General features: G+C 45.8%; 1 protein-coding gene across 5 annotated transcripts in view; it reads right to left on the reverse strand.

The window, feature by feature from the left end:
• Nucleotides 1-17316, reverse strand: part of SLIT3 (slit guidance ligand 3) — a 463958-nt gene that overhangs the window by 19661 nt on the left and 426981 nt on the right. For all 5 annotated transcript variants that reach the window (XM_079319922.1, XM_079319923.1, XM_079319921.1 and 2 more), the window contains 4 exons: nucleotides 15101-15194; nucleotides 10216-10353; nucleotides 5216-5456; nucleotides 4464-4594 (listed from right to left, as the gene is read on the reverse strand). In XM_079319922.1, the coding sequence (XP_079176048.1) occupies nucleotides 4464-4594; nucleotides 5216-5456; nucleotides 10216-10353; nucleotides 15101-15194 (604 nt within the window). The remainder of the gene's footprint in view (nucleotides 1-4463; nucleotides 4595-5215; nucleotides 5457-10215; nucleotides 10354-15100; nucleotides 15195-17316) is intronic.

The following is a 17316-nucleotide window of genomic DNA, read 5'->3' on the forward strand; positions in this document are numbered from 1 at the left end:
CCACCAGCATAAGAACCTTGTGCTGTTCTACAGCCTGGAGGGACAGGGGAGCAGGAACCTCACCCTCCAGAGAACTGCAGCACATTTCTGAAACACCTTTCCTATTTTCAATGCCTTTCTCTACTTTTTAGCGTGCACAGGGAACCAGATTTAATTTGTCATCTTGCAGTCATCACATCTGAAACAGATACAGTAGGAATGTAAGCTCCTTCATTTCAGGCCTTTTGCTTTAACCACAGGAACATCCATCTATGCTATGTAAGAGTCAGCCAGACCATGAGAACTGCATGATACAATCTACAAGGAATATTTTTAATGATGTAGCATTTTTGAAAGCAGATTATGCAAGGATACTTTTAAAAGGAATTATAATGCAATTTGGGTGTAGTCTCTGCAGAAAGACAAATATAATTCATTCTTATCTTTTCCTAACTGCCTCCTTTTTCACTGCTGTCAGGAACCCTGCATGAAAACATGATTTTACACCAACGACGCCTGCATCTTGCTCTTTACCAGATATGACAGTCTGTATGCAACATGGCAATCTGGGAACTCTGGAGGGAATTACATCAGCAGTTTGTGTCAAAGTTCTGTTTTCCATTTCTATTAGGAAGGATTATTTCAGCATCCAAATCAATATGACTGTATGGCAGCATAAAATCTATTGGAGAAAAGTTTACAAGTAAGGTCTAATCTCTGGCTCAAGGAACAGATGTGGGAAAAAAGACTGAAAATAGGGAGTTCTCCCTATAGAATACAGTTAAACAGATACCAGTGTCAATGGCTGAGTGCTGGAACTATGAAATGAACTGCTCTTTGTTAATTCAAACTTTTAATAATTGCATTGTGGTAGTAAATAAAAGCAGCACGTTCTTTACCAGTTGTCATCTTTAAATTAAGGTACAACATTCTGTAAAATATTTACTTCATTTGAAGAACTCACTGCTGGAGTGGCACCAAGTACTGTCATGGCATGGAGGAGTAACTGTGAGCAGTGCAGAAATCAGGAGGGAAATAAAGCACTCATTTGTCCACATATAGAATAATTAAATAGAATAAAAGAAACAATAACTAGGAATCCTACTTTAAAAGTGGATCTTCTGTAAGAGCTTTACTCTGACATCCAGGAAACCATTTTTCTGCAGATCACAAGTGACAGGTTCCAGTAAAAGATCAGACAGATTTTCTTTTAAAGGGTGAGCTCTGTCATTGCATTATATTATATTAATGGATTAACTTGTGTTTCTCCCTAACTTGATGATAAATGACAGTGAATTTTAGGTAATCTTTTCTACTGGAGATGTGCTGACCTTTACCTGACTAGAATGAAAGAGAAGCCCAATGTCAACTTTAACCTTTCTATCCAAACCTACCACAGGAACAAACACATGTTAAGTAAAGCTGAATGTACAGCTAGTTATCTTGGGCCTTTCCAGACTGACTTGGTAATGCAGTCCTGGTTCAGTCTGCTCAGAGGAGCAACTAAAATACAGGAACAGGTTCCCCCTGGTAGCCAGGGCTAACCTGCCTTCCCAGAGGAGTTAAAAATGAGCATCTCTTTCCTGGCAATCCACTCCTGTGGCACATCCCTGCCCTGCAGCAGAGCCCCTCTGAGCTCACAGCACGCTGAGAGCACCCCTGTGTGTGCTGCAAACCTTCCCCCAGCTTTGTCCCACGGGGCTGGGGCACAGCCTGGCACTGGAACCAGGGGACTGCTTCATCCCTGTGGAAAAATACCACCAAGTGTGACTGACCCACTGCTGGCTCCCCAAACAACAGCTTTTATCTTATCCCTACAGGATATTACCTATATTAGCCAAGTACTTTGCTAATTTTACTGTTCAAAAGTACTATTAATAAATCTTATCATGGAGACTCTGATGAGGAATTACAGATCATGTGGCTTGCCAATGACTTCCCACATCCCATCCTGAGAATACCTGAAATAGCCAGAGAAACATCTCAGTTACAACCCAGGACCAGGTCAGTGACAGATTTCCTGCAGCTGTAGCTGGCACAGCTCCCACCAGGCAGTGTTTTAAGGCTTCCTCCTCTTCTGGCAGACTCTTCTGGGGAAAACTAAGAGCCAAAGCCCTGCTCATCTAGTCCAAAAAGTGGACTGCTTTGGAGGGGAGCAGAACATGATATGGCTGTGAAAATTAATCTAATATTCTTTCAACAGAGCTTTGCAAAGGCAAATAGTTCATTTTTGCTGAGAATGGAATTGAAATGAGGCATCTAAACAAGACAGCAGGTAAGAGGCAATGGGGAAGGCAAACTGTTTTACCAGTGGTGAGACCAGGATGTTACAGGTTCTCCTGGCAACCTTGTTTTTAATGACAAATGAAAATTGTAGAAGTTGAAGAAAAGATTTTCCCAAATCCTTCATGTTGAGATAAAATGTATCACACTGAACCAGCCATTCATTTCATCAAAATGCAGATTAGAAGTAAATGCAAATAAAAGTCCAGATAAACCCATGGGAACCAGATCCAGGTATAAGCAGACTTTAATTTCCCCTGAGAAAGCCTCTAAACAATCCAGAAGGTATTAGTGACACAATTTAGAAATGATGGCCAATACCTGGGTAATGGAAATAATTGACCATTGTCCAAGCTACTAAAGGAAATGGGGGATTTTCTGTTATTTGGTGTTTTCCTGTCAAAACTCTGTGCCAAGCTGGAAGTCATGTCTTAGGCCAAAGAGAGCTCATGCCTTAGTTAAAAATCAAACAGAGAGGTCAAACCTGATCCACTTATGCCTTCTACCCTTAAATCCTATGTTTGTAAGGGGACAAGCAGGTTTTCCTGCTCCTTCTTCAGCCTTTAAGGAAAACAAGTCTTTTAATCTATTTAGAGGCCCTTTCTGACATTCTTTAGCTGCAGTTTTTCTCAATCAACCTAATCTTTTCCCATCAAGCTCCATGCTAATCCCATTTTGCTCCACTCCTTAAACTAATAAAAGATTAGAGTGACATTTCAGAAAGGGCATCGTATTAAGCAGCTTCTTTGGCATCTCAGCAGACCAGGCACACAAGATGTGGTGAACGGGCCATTAATCTTATGGTAATGAGGTGTCAGTGTGAATGGAGCCCTCCCTCCTCCTGGATCCTGTGAAGGGCGTGGGGACAAGGAGGACACGGCACCCACCACGCCAGCAGCTCTGCCAGAAGGCAGCAGGTCCATGCAGGGCTGTTTCTGTGCTGGTGGCAGCAGCTCCTGTCCCTGTCTGCTGTGCTGTGACCATGGCCAGCAAACAGCCACACGGACCTGCCACCCCTGTGCTGCCCACACACAAAACGAGCTTTCCCTCTGTTCTAATTAGCAGCATGAAACTGTTTATCAGCTTCAGCTCTGCTCTACCAGCTGATCATTTAGGATCAGCTGCCACACACAGAGACATTTTTCACACCTATCCATCCAGCTGGTGAAAACCATGGGCAACTTACTTCCTTCATTCCTAGAGGGGACAAGCCAGTGCTCTTCCTGGCAACATGTCCACACTGGTATTATCCAGTTTACTTTAATACACAAAGAATGTTTTCATTTTCTTCAAAATGTCACTCTTCCCTTACAGAAAATTCCCTGGGTGGCTCAAGTGTTAGCAAGTGCTGAGAAAAGTTTCTGAGAAAAATACGAGGTGGGTGATGTGTGGTGACACCCACCCTGTCCCTTGCTCTAGCAGGAATTGCAGCTCTGCTGCACATACAGTGCCAGGAGTCTGTGCTGAACCCAAAATGCTCTGTCTGTGTGGTCACAGCTCCATCTGTGCTCAGAGTAAACTGGAGCAACAGGGCTTGAAAATAACAGCCAGGGGAGAGGGATGCTGAAGGAACCGTGGGCAAAACAGGCAGCACATCCCTCCTTCCTAAAGAAATGTCACCATGTATTTGCTTTTCTTTCTTGTGACTAGTGAATAAAACCTGTGGATTTCATATCCTCAAAAGCCAAATGTCTGAAGGTCAAATTACCCTACAACTGACCTTTACCATTTATACTTTTTTGTGGTTGTGTAGTTACAGGCAAGAATTTCCTTAAAAATATTCACCCTGTAGAATAGTACAGCTCTTCTATTTGAGACACTCTAACTCTGCAGTTGCACATTCACTGTTCTGTTGTGGTGCAGTCACTTAATGCTATATATCAACAAAGAAACAGATTAATTGGAACTATTTCAAGGACAAAATTCACTAGAAACTGAAACTTTACAGTAGATTAGAAAATGCATTTTTCTACAATTACAGGAGGACACAGCATCACTGATATTGCCAATAAGTGTCAATTTTTACCCATGAAGTCTTTAGCTAAGTCTTTATTCTGACTTTCTCATCTAATGACATGCATAAAAGAGATACCTTGAAGTAAAAGAAAAGGTTTTTCTCTGATGCACATTGGTTAGAAAAATCCTACTTCTCCTCCACCAATTTTGGAAGTCAGCTGTGTTGGCAGAGCTTAGCCACTCACCTGTATACTGTGGTGGGTGGGGAGTTCAGGGTGTCATAGATGAGCCTCACATGTCCTTGGTACAACTCCAGAGCCAAAGGATCATTGTCTCCTTTGTACAGTAAGATGCCATTGTCCTTGTCTGTGGCTACCTGTGAAACATTCATAACCATGCAAAATTGATTGAAAATTATTAATAAAAAACCCCCCTATATTTAAAATCAAGCCAAAATAATATGTGCAATTCAAATATACATTAATACATCATATATATAATCAGAAATGAGAGCAAGAGCCAGGAGGCACAAAAAGGGCTTGGTGTCCTTGGGTGGGCTCAAACACAAAGGTCAACTTCCCAGTTCACCTGAGAACCAGTTTTCAGTTGTCTTCTAAACCTTAGGCCTGCAACAAAATCCCAGGCCTTTTATGTGTTGAATGAGCAAAATACTGCCCAGAGAGGTCAGTCAGAGCAGCCTGTTTTAAGTCATGACATTAAACACCAAGGATGAAACACAATGCTGTGAATCTGTAGGAAGACATGGAGCATTCCTGATCGTCCCTGGCTGTGTTGCCAGTCTGGGAATCAGAGGCAGCATGTGTGCCCACAAAGGTACCCTGCTGCCATAGTCTCTCCATCACATTTCGGTGAATTTAGAATGGACGAGCGGCTCAGGAATGGACAGATCCCCCAGGACGCTGGCCAGCTCTGCCAGCACCAGACACACGCACGCTACAGGCATTACAGCTCGGGGGCGGGGGGGGGTGTGACAAACCTGCAGGGAGATGTTGGCCTGGGGGCGGATCTTGGCGGAGGGCAGCTCCACGTAGGAGTCCTTTCCCACGAAGTTGACGGTGATGAGCTTCTCGCAGCGCGGCCCCGCGAAGCCGGCCAGGCAGCGGCAGACGGGCTCGCTGTGCGCCAGCACGCACTGCGCGCCGTGCTGGCACTCGTGCTGCTCGCACGGGCTGGTCTGCAGCAGCACCATGGGCGGCGGCGTCTCGCACTGCGGGCCGCTGCACGGCGGGACAACAGCTTCAGCTAAGGAAGCCATTCACTCCAAGTTTGCTCCCCCCCCCCCACCCCCAACTCACTGATGTTTACATCGCTCAGGGCCTGAGACTGTAAGGTTTCCTTGAGTTTCAGGTCTAGAGAGGAATAGTTTTGTATGAATGAAAAGAGAGAACAGGAGATAGAGGCTATGGAGTTTTAGAGTTATATATATATATACTCTATATATATATATGTAGAGAGAGAGAGAGAGTAAAGCAGTACAGGGTCTGAAAAATACAAAAGCTAAAACCAGCAGCACTGCCATTTGCTTTGGAGCAGCAGCTCTGAGGCACAGGCATCGTGTGCTACTGCCTGATGTGCAGGGAGCACAGCTGAGTGCTGGCAGCAGCCTGTGCTGGATGTGAATAAGCCAGAGCAAACACTGACAGCAGCCTGTGCTGGATGTGAACAAACCAGTGCACACACTGACAGCAGCCTGTGCTGGATGTGAGCAAGCCAGTGCTCACACTGACACCAGCCTGTGCTGGATGTGAACAAGCCAGTGCTCACACTGACACCAGCCTGTGCTGGATGTGAACAAACCAGTGCACACACTGACAGCAGCCTGTGCTGGATGTGAACAAGCCAGTGCACACACTGACACCAGCCTGTACTGGATGTGAACAAACCAGTGCACACACTGACACCAGCCTGTGCTGGATGTGAACAAACCAGTGCACACACTGACAGCAGCCTGTGCTGGATGTGAACAAACCAGTGCAAACACTGACAGCAGCCTGTGCTGGATGTGAATAAGCCAGTGCTCACACTGACACCAGCCTGTGCTGGATGTGAACAAACCAGTGCAAACACTGACAGCAGCCTGTGCTGGATGTGAATAAGCCAGTGCTCACACTGACACCAGCCTGTGCTGGATGTGAACAAGCCAGTGCTCACACTGACACCAGCCTGTGCTGGATGTGAATAAGCCAGTGCTCACACTGACAGCAGCCTGTGCTGCCCTCTGCACTGGCTCTTCAGCTCTGCAAGGCACTGCCTGGAACAGCTTCCACCCTGACTGTGCCCTGCAGAGGTTCCCAGTGAAATCTGTGAGCCATTTAAACCTGAGACCTCCCCATCCTACATCTGTGATTTGTGTCAACTCTGCTCTTGTAAGTTGCAGACTAGGGGACACCTTTCCAGAGGTACCAGCAGAACAGAGCACTGCTAGCCCAGCCTGTGAGCTTCATTCTACCTAATGCCCATTGTTTTGTTTTGTCTTCAGCAGCAAGGAGAACATAGAGGGGAAATTCAGTGTATATAATTTTAATTTTTTTGGAAGTTAAAAATAATTGCAATAAAAAAAATCCATGTGACCAGCAACAGCCTCCACTAACAGAAAGCAAATGTTGGAAGAAGCCAGAGTGTCTGTGCTTAGTGTTGTTCTGAAAGATTCCCCAAGCTCCTGGTATGGCTCCTGCACACCCTTCCTTGCTTGCTGTGACAGCCCTCTGGTGCATAGCTTTACCAGGGCAGCTCTCCTGATACTGACACCTAGAAATTAACATTAGCAACAGTATCTGTCAAGGTCCTTTCCATTTTAATTTTAAACATTTTTAAAAGTATATGTTTAGAAAAAAATAATAGGATTTATTTCCCCAGCAGTGGAATGTGGAACACAGCCTGACTTCCATAGCTTGGCCAAGTCCATTCTGCCTGGTACAATCTCATTTATTTAAATAATTACTGCGAGTTCCTTGCAGCAATCTGTCCCAGTGGAGAACTCAGAAGCATCTGCACCACAGAGGAGCAGTGCTTCTATCAGGCTCTGCAGCTTAATGTGTGCTTCCCCACCAGAGCAGCATTTATCAGGCAACACTACTGTGAGGCTGATTGCTGGAGGGAAGCTTTGAGAACTTGGGGTTTATTCAGCGGGGCTCACAAATTCTCTAAAATGTTTTCATCTGCAGGGGGCAAATGAGTGCTATTTTGGGAAGAAAACACTGCAAACTTTTCAGGAGGAAAGCATTTTCTGCAGTTGGGAGAAGCTGGTGAGTGCTAAGAAAAGGTGCTGCGAGGAGCACAATTACATCTGGCCAGTGAATGGGAAAGGATGAAACAGGAGAGCATGTGCATGGTGCCACTATTAATTTTTGGGGCTGTCATGGGAGCCTCATTGTGCATGAGGCCCTACTTGCACTGTTCAGGATTACCCAAGTGCCATTTGTTCAGCCATGGAAGTTTGAATATCTTTTTAGTGTGTGGCTCCAAGTGGCTTTGACACACAGTGTAGTGACAACCATAAAATCATTATAGGCCTGTGCATTCATTACAACAGCATAAACTCTGGATAATTGGGAGGGCACTGCAAACTCACTGCTGGGAAATGATTCCTGATACTTTGCCAAAAAACTTTATTAATCATCATCTTGGGTCTCCTAGTTACCTTTGTCAGACCAACCCTTGTGTTCTCTCCTTTTCATCAACACTTGCAGCCTTCAAACACTTGCAGAGTTATCTCCTTGCCACACATCACCGTGCCCAAGGCAGCTGTGAGGACAGGGGATTCTGTAACCCTCAACATCAGAAGGCTGAACTCTGTCAATCACCATATTTGAATTTGTAATCTTAACAGGAAAATTCCCAAACCTCAGAACCCCCTTCAGAGCAGTGAGCCTTTAAACTACAAAAGGTTTGAGTCATGGAAAGAATAATGAGATCATATTTTGTTAGCAGAATTTTAATCCTCAAATCAAACAAGATCAGGGACTAGTCTGCATGGAGAACACATGGGGCTCCATCCTGCTGTCTGCCTTGGCAAAGGGAGTGTGGTAGTGCTCAGTGTGAGGTTTTTCTCCCCAGAGACCCTTGTCTTCCTTGCATCTTGCACAGGAAATTTAGGGAAGTGACATGGACTAGTGGAAAAAAAAGAAAGCAAATAGGAGACTCAAGTTAATCCCAACTGTGCTGTTGAGAGGCAGTGGGATTACTTTGCTTGCCCATGGCTGCCTTGGGCTGTGAAGTGCTGTCTAAGCTGGTAGTTGAGTTTTGGAGCTTTGCGTAGAAGGATGCTTCCTCTACTTGGAGGACTGTTAGTGGAATGAGACCCCCTCATTTGATCAAGACAGAAGACTGGACTGTTCCAGGTTCTGCTCTTGATGCCCCTGGTGTGAAACCAGACAATCTGGGGCACTGCCTAAATTGCCAATAGAGCTCTTTGGTACATGGGAAGGGACCAGACCAGTCTCCCACTTACCCCTGCTGCTCCACCCAGCTGTGTCAACTCAGAACATCTCTCATAAACTCTGTGACTGCTTTCTGAGAAAAAAACCCTCATATTCATCACTGCCTAGTGCTTACAGGCCTTGAACAATCAGGGGACCTGCAGCAAATCTTTCAGTCAGTCCCATCTGATGACAGGCTCGAGTTACCCTTGACTCCAGCCATGGCTTTGCAATCCCCTTTCTCAACTCTTAACAATTACATAACACTGAGGATTTACATCCCACAGTCACGTTAGCCTTACCAGTCACCAATCTGCAGGATCCCTAAGGCCATCAAATGGACTGAAGCAGAGAGTGAAACATGGAGAGAAGGGTATGAATTTGAAATTCAGAGGATATCTGATACCTTGCAAATAACAAGTCTGATTCTGTGAAACCATGGGCTGACATCATGTTATACATCAATGCCTATTCAGGGAAGGCTGTCTGCTTTGCAACAGAAATGTGTGTTGAGAGGGAAGGAAAAAAAACCCCAAAACAGCAAGAATGAAAGCAAGAAGAATGAAAACAGTTGCAGATACAAAGCAGAGAAGATGATTTATAAGTGTTCATGCAATTTCTGCTTTGTCAAGACTGATCTTTTCAGGTACTCCTTCTTTGTCTCATGTGTGTATTTCAAACACAGAAAAGGTTTAGCTGGAAGGAAGCCAGTATCCAGCCCCAGGCAATGATTAGTGAATCCATTTGGAGGAACACACTTATCTTTGACAGACAGAGAGATTTCCAGGAGTCAGATATATTGGCAGGTGTCAGAATGAGAGGCTGGAAATTTACAGCCTGAATCATACTGAGCTCGTCCAAGAGGCACAGAGACACTGCCACAAAATCTTCAGACTCACGTTTTCCTTGCAGCCAGTTGTGAGGGTTCATAAATGCAATTTTATTATCCTTTGCTCACTCTGGACATGCAGGGTTTATCTCCATATAACTTATGTGTGTTAGGGGGTGTGCTCAGTGTGTTAGCAGGGATGGCTGGGGCAGGCACTCACACAGCACTGCCCCAAAATCACCAGGGCCCTGTGTCCAGTCAACTTGTTACAACCTCCTGCAGGGACAGGACATGGGGCACCCATTCCCAAGGGATGCGAGATCAGAGCTGGGTTAGAGCACCCATATTCCCATGGGATGGGAGATCAGAGCTGTGTCAGAGCTCCCATTCCAATGGGATGGGAGATCAGAGCTGGGTTAGAGCACCCATATTCCCATGGGATGGGAGATCAGAGCTGTGTCAGAGCTCCCATTCCAATGGGATGGGAGATCAGAGCTGTGTCAGAGCTCCCATTCCAATGGGATGGGAGATCAGAGCTGTGTCAGAGCTCCCATTCCCAGGGGGAAGGACAGATCAGAGCTGTGTCAGAGCTCCCATTCCCAGGGGGAAGGACAGACCAGAGCTGTGTCAGAGCTCCCATTCCCAGGGGGAAGGACAGACCAGAGCTGTATCAGAGCTCCCATTCCCAGGAAGGACAGATGAGTGCCGTGCCAGCCCCAGCCCCAGTACCTGAAGCCCTGGGGGCACAGGCAGGTGTAGCCATTGACAGCATCCACGCAGGCGGCTCCGTGCCGGCACTTGTGGCCCACGCAGTCATCATCATCCACTTCACAGTGCTTGCCGCTGTAACCCGGCAAGCATTCACACCTGAAACGCAGGAACATCCCTGTTAATGGCTCCTTTCAGCACTCACACCAGCAGCTCACACAGGCAAACATGTTGGATTTGGGGTGGGGAGATGTTTGCAGTTATTCCTGGAAGTATCAAGCACAGTTCCTGCCATCAGAAAGGCTCAGGTCCCTCCTCTCTGGCTGCATTTGAGCTTCTGCAATCTGCCGAAATTCAAGTCAAAAGCATCACTATCCCACAGCTTCCTTTCAGTTGAGTCTGTGCAGAAGGGTGTTCACCTGGCAGACTCCCAATTGTGCTGAAGATGACAGTGCCCCCCTAACCTTACAGACCCAAGGGGCAATACTCTGCAAGGGCAGTGGCTCTGATGCCCCAGAGTATGATTTTGCCAATGCCTGCACACTGCTGGGTGTTTGAGCTTGGCCCTGAGCAGCTTCATGGAGTGCAGGAAGGGTCTATCTTCCAAATGGAAACAGTCTGTAAACAATTCATAAACTCCAGCAAATTCAAAGAGAAAGACCAAGTTTTGAGACACCTTCCATTCATTTGCAAGGCAAAATGCTGCTGCAGCAATGGATAGTTGTCTTTGCAGCATGTCCTTTGCCAGGGTGACGCTGCACCTTCTGCTGTGGGGTGACACTATTGGATGGAGCACAGTGGGATGCACCCAAACCTGCAGACATTACCTGTTGGTTTATTTTATACAATTCTCAAGTTTGCTGTACAAAGGCTGCATCAGCATTTCTATTTATAAGTCTTGCAGAAGTTTATAACCTGACAATAGAAAATGCATCCCGAAGTCTCTGAGTTGGATCACACCTTTTGGGATTGCTGAGCAGCCTTTTTTTGAATCTATACTGTAGATAATGTTTAGTCATGAACACTCTTTAGTCCATAAAACACATTTTACTCCTCCCAGCTGGATGTTGTTGAACATCTGGAAAACAAAAGGCATACCACTTCAACCAAATCAGGGGAAGAGCTACAGAGAATTTCAGCAATAAAGAGAGGTCTGTGCTCTTGCTATAGCCTGTGGTTGGACCCAGTGTGCTAGTCACCAAGAGCTGGAAGAGGAGAGACTTTATAAAGCAGAGGGTGTGGCATTGGGAGAGACTGCTCCATCAATCTATCCAGCTGGCCTACTGCTCCTCCCTGCCAGCAGCCTGCTGGGGTAAATGCAGGAGGAGGCACCTTGTGGAAAACCTCTTCAGAGGAGCTGGACACACGGCGGTGATGAGGAGAAAACATCTCCACTTCCCAGGCAGCAGCCATTGTGCTGCTGTTCCAAGTGACAGCAGGTGGCTCCTGGCTGCTGCTGGCAGGGCAGTGAGCTGGGTGACAATGCAATAGTGTCCTGTGAGTGCCAATGGCCAGGGAGTGGCTGCCAGCACACAGAATGAGAGCTCCAGGGTCCCTTTCAGAGCCCACCTTGACTGGCTGAACCTGGAGGAAATGGGGCAGAGCCCGTTCACCTGCAGCTGCCGTGGGCAGGGCTGGAGCAGGCAGACACCCCACCCTCCCTGCAGGAGAGCCCCCATCCCCAGCCTCTGCAGCCACAGGAGGCTCCATGTCCCAGCTCTGAATTGCTTCTTTGCACCTTGGTGACTCAGGGAATACTGTGATTAACATAATGGAGAGGACAAATCAGAGCAAAGAGCGAAAAACGAGAATTGTTCCTGCCCCAAACCCTAAGAAATGGGCAGAGTTTTCTGGCAGCATTGCAGACACACCTGCAAGGCAATAGTGTCAATCAAAAGACTTTGTGAGGGGAATTGGCAGCATTTAATCCTGTTGTTTTTTATTGATCCCTGCAGTCCTAATATAAAGTGATGTAATAATGAACAATGTGCAGTTCCTTATTCAGGGCTGCCATGCATCAATTTTATGATGTGTATTGGCTATCTCAGTAATGACAGAACCACCACTTTTCTCTGTGGGGCTGCATTAAATCAGCATTTTAAGCTGTCAGGTAATAATTCCAAGCTTTAGAATAATAAAGTATATTTATATCATGCTCCAACATCACTACAGTGAATGGAAAAACATGCTCCTTTCTTGGAGTTATTTTTTGGAAGTAATTTTATTGTGTTAAAGGCTGGTTTTTTGTTTTGTTCTCTGGCATACAGAAAGCTACTCTTCTTCTATATAGTAAAACAGAATACTAAAGATGTGGAGGCTGGAGGGGAGGAAAGCCACCTGCAAATTTAACTCCAAAAGCAAAGCTCTGTGCAGCCCAAGACACACTGAAATAGTCCAGTTTGATTCCAAACTTGGCTTTAGAAGCATGGAATTCCTTTTGGGTGTCTTCTCTGAGCTCTTGGTTTGTCACATCTAGGTTGAAGCTACCAAAAAATGCCTGCCTGAAGTCTAGGAGGTGAGAAATTCAACTCCATGAATTCTTCATCTGGACTTCTCCTAGAAACTCTGGGTCTGTGCCATCAGGGAATGGTGGCATGGTAACTCCATCCTTATCCCACAATCCCACACAGTGCCAGCAAGGGACTGAGTGTCAATCAGTAAAATCTGATGCAGTAAAGAAGGTGGGAAAGAAACCTTCATGTTCAGATGCTGGTAAGAGAGTCATTTACATGATTAGATAGTTATCTCATTTCCCAGTCACCATCTGACACCACTACAGTTGAAATCTTGTTTTCTCTTACAGCCTTGTAGTGATGGCAACATTCCCAGTATCACAGAGAGCCTAAAAACATGTCCAGTGATATTTAAACTGTTGGCTTATCTGAGAGGATTTGCATCTGCATGCACTCAGTATCTGTAGTATTAAAGCTGTGAATCCAGGCTTCTATCACAGGGCCAGAATGGAATTCCCCTCCCCACCTCAATAAATACCTTGGCTTCCTATTTTTTTCCCTGTCTTTGTCATCTTTTCTTCCCTCTGCAGAGCTGCAGACTGACTAGAGCTGAGGGCAGGACAAACAGGCTGGTGTGCCCAGGGCATAAACAGCTCAGGGACAAGCCTGACTCCTGCAATTCACAGTCCCTGCACTATCCTGCACCATCAGGAGATCAGGCTGCTCAGGGATCAGCTACAGCACTGCAGAGGCTGCTGTTTCCAGTGAGCCCCAGCAGCATCCACACATCACTGCACAACTCCTCAGGGCTCATTTCTTAATGGTTTGGTGCCACTAAAGTATGAAACAAATAGCAATGCTTGGACACCTCTACATTCAAGGCTTCTTCACCTCTCAGGTTTGGCTGCTAGAAAGCAAAAAGGACAAAAGAATAAAGAAATAATGGATTTTTCTGTCGTGTTCTATGAATAGTAGGAAGAATAGCACAATAAACAGTAGCAGAAGAACACCTTAAAGCAGTTATTTAGGCTCCCCTCAAGGGTTAGTGGCCCTACTGTGAAGAACACTTTTCTACCAAGCATGTGAGAAAAAATATCTTATTTACTCAAATTGTTTGGGTGGCAGGTATGACAATGCTTCCAGCAAGGGGAAAACCATTCAGGGTCACAGCTGTCTCCATCCCTTCATGCTCTAATAAAAGGCAATTTTATTTACAAGCCTTCACCTCATAACATTATGTATTACTGAATTAGCCAAAGGTACTGGATTACCTAATTATGGATTAACTGGGAATGAAGCCTGGAAAGAATATCAGGGACTATTTATGCACTGGCACACACCTCCTTACCCAGTTGCTACACATCAGTTCAGGAACCATCCTAATCATTTAATAGCTTCATCTTCTTCAAGATTTGGCAACATTTCTGTCTGGAGGCTTTTCACCCAAAAGAAAGGCTTGTGTTGCACTGCCTGACTAGCAGAGAGTCAGCTGTCCTTGAGATAGCCACCCTCTCTAAGATTTTGGTTCATTTCCTTTTAACTCTCCTGAAATGTCCTGTGTGTCAGTTTACACGGCTCTGACATGCTGGTTGCTTCACAGGACACAATCTGATCCCAGCTGGAAGTTAGCAGGAAGAACCTTCCCTTTTCCTGGGTGTGCTGGACAGAAGCCCAGGAGGGAATCAGTGAGCACCCAGGGCTGCCCTGTGGCTGTGAAAACAGCCTTAGGGGAAGGTGCAGAGAGCAGCTCACTCTGCACTGAACTATTTGGATTTGTCTCCAAAGATCTTTACCTGACAAGCTTTTCACAGAGCTTTTCAATTGACTGTCTCTATTTGCTAAATTGCTCTGGAAGTCCCTCTTCAGATAAATGATAAATGCTGCCACTGTGCCCCTCTCCCAACTCCCCAACCCAGATCTCTGGGTGCTTTGCTGCCACTCAAAACACAAGGCTTTCTCTGATCCCTGTGGAACAGTCAGTGTCATTCCCAATAGGAAAATGCAAACACAGACATCACCAAACCCCAGATGAGCCAAGCAAGGCCAATGGCAAAGGCAGCTGCTGAGTTGGAGCCATCCAGCTCTGGGTCTGAGGCTCCTGTTACATTTATAAGTGCCCTAAGGAACACATAAGAAAACTGTCCTTGGTTTGTGATGTAGGATAAGGTACTTTGTAGTGACTGTTCCATAAATTCTACTATTGCCATGCTCTATTCCAGAATAATTCCTCTGCTCTGAGGGTACATCCATTATTTTCAAGTAAACCACAGAAAGCTGGGAAAGTATGTGTGGATGCATTAAAGTTAAAATGTGGCCCAGACTGAAATGTATATATTGCATTATTTGTGTTAATTTTGGTGATTTTTGCTCCACACTCATTGCCAATACGACCCCAGTCAAGCCAATGGATGGATGTGCCCTCTGTGCAGAGACCAAAATACACACATCCTTACCTGATTCCTTTGTCCAGGGGAACACATTTGGACTCATGTTGGCAGGGATTTAGATCAGGAACACACTGGTTAATCACCTCATCACACAGTTCACCTGGGGCAAAGGAAAAGCAAAAAAACTGTAACACAGCTTGAACAATCCTGAGCACCCATGATGTCTGGGGATGGCCAATCTCCCTAAGTGGAGACAGCTCAGTAGTTCAGCAGGAAGTGACAAAATTGCTTGTTGAGGGCACATGAGACTTCATTAAATCAGCTCCTTTGACCTACAGTGACCACAGTGTTTCTATCACATGGATTTGAAAGGCTGGTATAAAAAGCACTGACGTATAAACTGCACTTGGAGACAGACGAGGGATCAAATGGGCAGTTCCTGACCCAGAACCTCTTATTTCAAAGCAAGAAAGTGACACTAAAGTGAAGTTGCTCATTAGACCGTAACATTTTCACACGGGCACATATTTCAGCCATGGTTAATATGCTGCCAAAGAAGCTGATTGGACATCGTTCTGGGAAAGAACAACAACCCACAAACCCTGCCCCCAAAACCGCTGCGACTCTCCGTAATAGGAACCAGCTTTAGGACTGCATGCAATTATAAAACATTCACTATTTATAAGAGAAGTGCTAGCTCTATTGTGCTCACAGGAGATGATGTCTTTTCAGAAAAAAATCCACCTCATGTAAGCCCAGCTCAGCTGTTTCTAGGCACAGTGTATAACATGCCACGAGCCTCACTGGATTTGTATAAGTTTTAATAATTAATAGTTGTAGAATGTTCAAACCGTGACAGTTTATTTAAATACAATCCTCTGAGTCCTAAATTATTAGGTCACACTTCAGTACTCCAGGATTTGAGATCCAGCCAAAGACCACAGAGATCTTTGCCTTCCCCAGAATCCAACAGAAAGCGACCCCACACCTCCCAAAGCCTTGCAGGAAAAGCAAAGGTCAGGTAATCTCAGCATGGAACCCCCCAAAAGCCACAGTCCCAAAGCCCCCTGTGCAGCTCTAGCAGAGAAGCACATCTGCAGGCTTTCAAGGTTATACATATTTTCTGTGCCTATACATGGTACACACCAGCACATAAGCAACAGGCCAAGGGAATGGTGGGGGAAAAGGGAGGCACTGGTGGGCTGCCATTGTTCTGGAAGGTTTTCATGGAGCTGCAGCTCCACCTGTCTTGGGAGAAATGCCATTTTCAAAAATCCTTAAATTTCTCCACGCTCTAGTGGTTACAAGGAAACACTTGAAAACACAAGCCAAGCAAACCACAAAGATCAAAATTCAGACAGAAAACGCAAATCAGAACCATCCATCTTTTATCAGTTCTGTGATCTGGCAGGCTGCCTGAGAGCAGAGTGTTGAGGATGACTCTGGTGTGCTTTGTTAACTCCTCCAGGTGCTAATGCTCTGTCAGGTTATTCTTCCCACGTGCCCAGCCTCCCTCCAGTACAAGATACACAGCTCTTGATATGACTCTCCCTATTAGAATGGAAGTACAATATGTATTTGCCACAATGACTCAATTGTTTTTTGTGTTTTAAACACGGAATGTGCCCTAGCTCTGCTTTTGAGAGCTGTCAAGTGTAAATGAGAGCAGGAATGCAATGCATGGGAGGGGGCAGTGCCAGACAAACCCCATCCTCATGGGCCATACACACCCTCCTGACTTTGTGCTGGGCTGGGTTTGGCACCAGGAGAGTCTGGCATGGCAACCTGCAGTTTATTGCTCACAGCATCAGTTACAAGACAAGCAGTTCCACCTGGAGCCAAGGAATCCCAGGAAGTCACCACTATTAAAAGCTACCAAGTCTTTTCTAGCCCTGGACAAACCCTGTGCAAATACAGTGAATGTATCCAGCTCAGGAAGGGGACGTGCCAAAGCAAGTGAACACTGCAGATCCACGGGAACCAGAGAGCAGATCATTCACTGGGCTTCAGGCTGGCCACTGTTCTCTGCTGCTCCTCAAAAACAATGAGAGATGTCCAGTTATACAGCTGTGAACACGGGGAACAGCTGTTGACACATTCTGAGGTGGCAGAACTGGGATAGGTCTGTTTACTGCCATCCCCAAATCCACAGGCCACCAACACTCCCAAAAACTAACGAAGACACTCCCTCAGCCTTGGGGCAGAGCTGAACGTGAGCAGGTCAGACCTTGCTACAATGCCTGGAGAACTGCCAGTTTGTCATCTTGATGTTCCCCATGTCC

Source organism: Erithacus rubecula (assembly GCF_903797595.1).
Source record: "Erithacus rubecula genome assembly, chromosome: 16".
NCBI classification, from domain to species: Eukaryota; Metazoa; Chordata; class Aves; order Passeriformes; family Muscicapidae; genus Erithacus; species Erithacus rubecula.